The sequence below is a fragment of the Alligator sinensis genome, unplaced genomic scaffold, assembly GCF_000455745.1.
Source record: "Alligator sinensis unplaced genomic scaffold, ASM45574v1 scaffold480_1, whole genome shotgun sequence".
NCBI lineage: Eukaryota > Metazoa > Chordata > Crocodylia > Alligatoridae > Alligator > Alligator sinensis.
Genome location: NW_005842462.1, coordinates 463,326 through 470,378, shown reverse-complemented (window position 1 = coordinate 470,378; position 7,053 = coordinate 463,326). Strand labels below are relative to the sequence as shown.

General features: G+C 40.7%; 1 protein-coding gene across 1 annotated transcript in view; it reads left to right on the top strand.

Annotated features, from left to right (window-relative positions):
* Positions 1-7,053, top strand: part of LOC102376224 (piezo-type mechanosensitive ion channel component 2-like) — a 518,739-nt gene that overhangs the window by 100,475 nt on the left and 411,211 nt on the right. Inside the window, 1 exon segment of the mRNA XM_025212438.1 lies at positions 2,936-3,031. Within this exon segment, the coding sequence (XP_025068223.1) occupies positions 2,936-3,031 (96 nt within the window).

Sequence of the window (7,053 nt, the reverse complement as noted above, 5' to 3'; positions counted from 1 at the left end):
AGACAGGTTAACTTTTTCCTGCCAGCTTCCCTAGGACAGACAGCATAGGCAGCCCAAGTAAGTAATGCCCCAGAGGCAGCGGGGCAGGGGAGGCAGGGGGGAACCCCAAGGGGTAGCGGGGAGCCTGGGAGCTGCAGGGGGCAGGGGTACAGACTGGAGGATCCCCTGGGACCAGGGGGCAGGAGGAGGCTTGGAATGGGAAGGGGGGGGAGGGGCTGGATTTTTACCTTTCAGTCCTCCAGGCCCCTGCTGGCCTGAATGTGACTGCTCCAAAGGTTTGAGCTAGCACTGACCAGATCATTATGTGCAGATCACAATGTAATGTGTAACAAGGCCCTAACATCCCCACATGGTCAGGACTGGTATGGGAGTCCTTTTCATCACCCCTACTCTTGCCTATTTAGTTGGGTCTCACCTTTCTTGGGAGTGGCCTCAAAGCCCAGAGGACTACATGCTCAGCTTCTCAGACCTGAGGTTTGGTTGTCCTTTATTTTTAAAGTTACTGGTTTCACTCCAAAAAGATAATAGTGGAGACAGGGGAACTCTGGCCTACCCTGTCATCTGTGTTTCAGCTCAGAAGCCCTGTAGACAGGTAGTGATTCTTTTTAATTCTTCATCAGTGCTCTGGGCTGTTTTCTACCTTTCCTGTTTCTCAGCCTCTCTCTCCAGAGTAACTGACTTGGGAGATGCTGTAGAGTGAATAATGTGAAGTCTTTTTGCAGCTCCTTCCATATTCACAACCTGCTGCCCCTTTCTGCCTAAGCTGCAGTCCTCTGGCGGTTGTGTCTAACCAGGTCCTTAGTTACAAATTGAGAGCTAATTACCTACTCTTGTATATCCCTTTCTGATGCATTGTCAGGCATGTATACATCATCACATTTCCTTGATGATCAGTAACTATGATTAGTGGTCTAATTAAATCATGGAGAAACTAAACATGTGTCGCTTGTGGTGTCATGTGTTGGTTGCGGTATAAATAGCTGATTCCACAGATGTTTCCTGGATGTGCTTATACACAATATACAACAAAGTAAATTATATGTAGAGTTGTACAAAAAAGTTTAGAAATATTAATTTCCTCTTACCTTAATAATAACAATCCGTTAAGGTGGGTGCCTATGTCCTGGCAGGGTAAGGAAGGGGGAGGGGGTAGCTGCCATCTTGTGTATAGCTGGAGCCAGGTGGAGTAGCGCTGGGTCAAGCATCTTCTGCCCTTCATGTTTCCCCTCCAACCATTGCCTTCCCCCAGGGTAGGCTGTGCGGCTGGGTCACAGCAGCAGCCCAGTATTTTATTTTTTTTAAGTTTTTTTATATTTTTTGGTTGATTTTGTAGACAATCCCATATTTCACATTTTTTCTGCAAAATCTGTGGTATCACAAATTGAGTAGAACTTTAACTGTAATAATAAGATCATAAGAATGTAGGGCTGGAAGGACCTCACAAAGTCATTTAGTCCAGTACCCTGCTCAAGGAAGAATCATCCCTGATTAAACCATCCCAACCAAGTGTCTGCCTAATCTGCTCTTGAAAACATCCAAGGATGGAGATTGCACAGTTTCTCTAGGTAGTCTATTCTAGTTCTTGACCACCCCCATAGTCAGAAAGTTCTTCCTAATCTCTAACCTAAATTTACTCTGCTGCAGCTTGAAACGATTGCTTATAGTGATTTCCCCCTGGTCATGAAGAAAAGCCCATCTTCATTCTCTCTGTAACCACCTTAAAGTATTTGAAGACTGTTATCAAATCCCCCTCAGTCTTCTCTTCCTCAGACTAAATAACCCTACCTCCTTTCTGCCTTTCCTCATAAGTATTGCTTGCCAGGCCCCTAACCGTTTGTGTTACTTTGAGTTGGACTCTTGCCAACCTGTCAACATCCATCTTGAAATGTGGGGCCCAAAAACTGGACACAGTATTCCTGTTGAGGCCTCACCTGTGCTGAACAGAACAGAAGGATCGTTTCTGTTGATTTGCAAGTGACAGTCTTGTTAATATAACCCAGTACACTGTTGCTCTTTGTAACAAGAGTACACTGTGGGCTCATATTCAGCCTATGATTCACTGTAACACCCCAGGTCCTTCTCTGCAGTACTGCAACCTAGTGAGTCTTTCCCCAGTCTGTATTTGTGTATGAAGTTGTTCCTTCCCAAGTGCACTGGTCCTCGTTGAAACATCTCAGATTAATTGCAGACCACTTCTCTAGTCTATCCAGGTCATTCTGTATCCTAAGCCTAATAATATGAATTTGTATGTGCTTTCGTATAAAAATATCAGAATGGTTTTCAAGTATTACTGTTTAAACATCTTATGTCTGTAGGTAGATGTTAATGTTTTGGTTTTTAGATTAGGAAAATGGGATAGACAGATACAAGACTAGTTGCCCAAGGTCATGCAAGAAGCTTGAGGTGCTGCTGAGAACAGAACCTAGATCTGCTTTCTCTTCCACCCACCCTCCCTCCAAGACCACCTTTCCTCTCAAGTGAAATGTATGACTGTTGGCATGTTTTGAATTTCACTTCCTTAGTAAATTGAATCCTGAAACATTCTGTAGCAGGGATAGGCAACCCTGTTCCAGCTGCAGGGCAGAATGACACACCGCAGGTTAGAGGCAGGCACAAAGGCAAGTGCTAGGATCCAATTGCTCCCACCATTTTTCCCTGCAATGGCACAGGGAGAATACCTGCAGCCCCCTACTGTGGTACAGTTCCATTGATTCTGCAGTCTAGATCTGACCATGGGTTATAGGTTGCCAACCCCTGTTCTATAGGAAATGTGCACCTAGTGATTCAGGTTACTTCCTGTGAAGGTGTACAGTGGCCAGAAGCAGCTGTCAGATATGTAGCCTATGTGGTAAATGCATTGTGGCATGAAGCTCAAGTGTTCCCTTTTCATAGTACCTGGATTAACAAATATGCTCTTTTCTTCCCCTCTCTACAGCATGTGCGTTCCGTTACAATGGGCTGTCATTTGTCTACCTCATTTACCTCTTGCTCATTCCCCTGTTTTCAGAACCCACAAAAACAACAATGCAAGGTAAGATTTTCTTTAGTTTTCCTTTTCTAAAGCTTCTTGACAGTATAATATCTACAAGAGTCATGGAAATGGGCAAGTGAAGTCTTACTGTCTCTTCTTATTCATGGTCCAAGTGGTTTGACCTTTTCCTCAGTCAAATAAAATGATTTTGAAGTACATACTATAAACTCAGAGAGTCTGGCTTGGGACTAAGCACACCTACTAGCAGATCTTAAATTCATTAGTGAAGTACTCTTTTAACTAACTGCATATTTTTTGCACCTATAAGACATTTGAACCCTGTGAAAAGAGAGACCATTTCACAATTACTATATTTATTTTGAATGCAAGGTGCATATTGAAAGCCAAAGGGAGTTAATCTCTAAAAGTGAGCTCCCAGAAACTGCTGAACAACAGTATTGTAATTTCTGGATCGTTGATCAGTCAGTGAAAATGTAGCTGTGGTCATGTAATGCTACTATATTCTTCTGTTTTAGTGGTGTTCTGTATTTTCACTCACTAATTGGGTTGCATTCTCTCAATGATCTTTTTTGTGTTGGACAGCAAAGTGATCCCTCTATAATTTCCGCATTTGGACTTGTCTCCTGTTTTGAAGATTGTCACGATCGTGCTCTCCCTGAGGTCATCTGGGATTTTCTTATCATTCCAGATCCTTAAGATGAGGGCATGGAGCTGTGAAATGAGCTCCGCTCCCCCTTGCTTGAAGATTTCACTGGGGATTTCATCGGCTCCCGATGCTTTGTCTTTCTTTGTTGGGTTTTTTCACCTCGTCAAGTTTGGAGGGATTCTGAGTTTATCTCTGGGCGTTGTGGGACAGTTCAGAACACTTAACAGGAGGGAATATGCTTTCCCTCCTGAAAGGCCACGTATATCTTTTGATAGTGCTGTGGCATGGTGATCACGGGTCACCACTATAATAAGCCTGCTCAGCCTCTAGCCCTGGGTCTACAAGTCCTCAATGGCAAAGCAGGTGGTCTTATTTTATATCACAGGGTACTCCATTTTTCATGCAGAAGGTATGGCAGGGTGGCACCTTAGACACCAACCGGTTCAGAGAGGCAGGAAGCTACGCTATTCTATGAAGCATATGACAAGAGTAGGTTGTTGCCTTTGAAAGCTCATGCCTCTCTGAACCAGTTAGTCTCTAGTGCCACCCAGTCCTACTTCTTGCCTGATTGCAGACTAACATTGTTGACCATTTCTCTGCATTTTTCATAAGTTTGGCATATTGTATTGTTCTGTTGTATTTGTACTAAAGGAATGAAAGAATTTGGAAGGGAGATGAAGGGTGCATCTACACTAGACGTTAACTGTGCAGTAGCCTAATGATACTACTCAGTAGCATGTCACAGCACAAACGGTGCTAATATGCCATTACGCAGTATTATTAGGCTACTGTGCAGTAGCATCACTAAAAAAGGCATTTGCTGGTGCTGCACAGCAACTCTGGTTACTGCTCATTTTAGTACTTCATAATAAAAGTACTAAATAAATGTGCAGTAATCACTGCGTTAATGAATATGTAGACGTGCTCGGAATGTATTAAGAAAGATTGTGAGGACTATCACTGCTAGATTTCATTAAATTCATGGAACATTAATGTTCTCTTAACCCACCACATCTGTCAACTTTGTGTTTATAGGCCTGCTGAACTGTATTTATTCCTTTAATATATGTGTGAGAGGCAAGGATTTCTTAGGGTGATACCTTATATTGGACCAACTATGTAGTTATCACCCTAAGAAATCCTTGCCTGTTGCATAATTTCTGGACCATCTCAGCTACAACATCACTCTTATACTTCAGTATATGTAGACATGTGTGTCCAGATGGTGCAAAAAGAGAAGAAATTATTAATTATTTTAATGAGAAGCAGCCAAATAACTCTTAATTCATAGAGTCAAAGTGTTAAGTAAAGCAACCTTTGTGAGAAATACACAAAATAAACACTTACTGCTTTTGCATTATACTTTCCTTCCTTTTCTTTTCTCTTTCTGTATTTTTGCCTTCCCCTTTCAGCCAAAGCAGTATCTGAGCCCATCTGCTTTTAAGGTTTTGCTTTAAAAAGAAATCTTTCTAACCTTGCTTTTTTCCCCTGAATATTACTTTAATTTTTTTACTTCTTGCTTTCCTTTTTTCTTTTTTTTAGATCCATTCCACTCTGCATCCCAATCTTTGACTAACATTCCCCTTCTTGTGGGCTTCTGATCTACCTTCCCTCTTGTACCTAGTCCTGATCTCTTTTTATAGATGCACATATTTCCTAACTGTGCATAATTTGAGACATCAGTCTCTGAAACAGATGGTTTTTCAGTTACAACTGAAATATTAAAATAATTGCCTGAAAAAAACATAGTTGGACATGCCATTTTCAGAAATATTCAAGGATCTATAAAGCTAATTGAATAATGAAAAATGTGTTCATGAATAGCACATACAAAATTAAAAACCTATCATCATGTTCAGCTCTATCTTCAGTGTTCATTGAGCTTGAAATCAATTATAACAAGATTAAAGAGCAAAACTCAGCATTCGATATGTGTAAACTGAGGAAAATGAAATACATCTGAAGGTTATTTCATTTGACTGTAAAAGTAGTTGAAAAATGTTTAGGCCAAGTTATCAAAGATTATTCACAGGAGTTGCTCTTGATTCATGCTGATTCTGAAACCATAGGGCATGGGGCTTATAATTCTCTTTGTATAAAATTTCTAATGATTAATGTGATTAACTATCTACTGTAGTTCTTTCAAGAGAAAAATAGAAAATAATCATTTTGGTGAACCAGTTGCTAATTATAATTCTGTCGTTTTGAGTGAGGATCAATGGAGTAATGTGTTTAAAATAGCTTAACAACACTTTTATTTTCTTTCTTTCATCAAAGAGTGCAAAGTAGGCAAAGTTATACTTTATGATGTAAGGTCTTTTGGTCAGGGATTGGCTTTCTTATCTGTTCTAGCACAGCGAGGTCCTGGTCTGTAACTACAGCTCTTAGGTGCTGTGGTAATACAGATAATATAGTGAAATGTTTTTTGTTTGTACAAGCCAGTGACAAAATCTGCAGCAGTGTAAATATCTGCCAGGTTTTTAAAAATCTAATTTAGTAAGAGAATAAATGCATCAGAAAGTTACCTGCCTATAATATGAATAGTGTTAAACAGGCAGTGTGCAATATTAGCACAAACAACAAATATTCCACACTAATTTGCTCTTTCACTTTGTTTTAAGTGGGGCTGATAGCATTGTGGCCAAAGAGGGTATGTTATTTGGGATATCCTGTACAAAACTAAAGGGGATAAGTAAAGACTACAATGGCAAAATAATTCACCAGTGAGTCCAGTAAGAGCGCTTACTTAGATTAAGGCAGGCAGGGTTCTTTGATGGATGTGATATCTTTTATTAGACCAACTGAGTAATTGGAAAAAAGTTCTTTGCAGGCTTCCAGGTGTAATCACCTTTCTTCAGGCATAGAGAGTCTCTACTGTCCTGAAATCTCCAAGGAATGAAAGAAGGAATTTAAATTAATTAGTATTTATATTAAGTAATTAAATTAATTAGTACTTGGATTAATGTTTTCTACAAAAGTAATTTTGAATACTTAGCTAAATTAATTTTGACAGGGTATAACAGGGAACCCAAAGCTCCCTGTTACTTTAAGGAACACCAACAGTAGGCAGAACTCCAGGTGGGATAGTCTGCCCATTAAGAGGAGCAGAAGAACAGGCTGCCTGGGTACATTAGGCTTGAAGTGCTTACTGCAGAGTTCACTGCTCTGAAGTAGTACAGTAGGGCAGAAGAGACTGCTTGGGACAGCAGAGTGCTCACTCCAAAGCTATAATAGTACCAGGGAACAGGGCTATACTGTAATTCTTAGCATAGCAGCTGTAAGATGCTCTAGTGGGCAGCCAGCCAGCTTAAGAGAGAATATCTCTGGCAGCTGTGGGGGGAAGTCACTTAACCTGGATGTTTAGGGCTGTGTTTAGGGCATATAAACTCAGTCCAGGAGGTAGTCTGTATTTGCA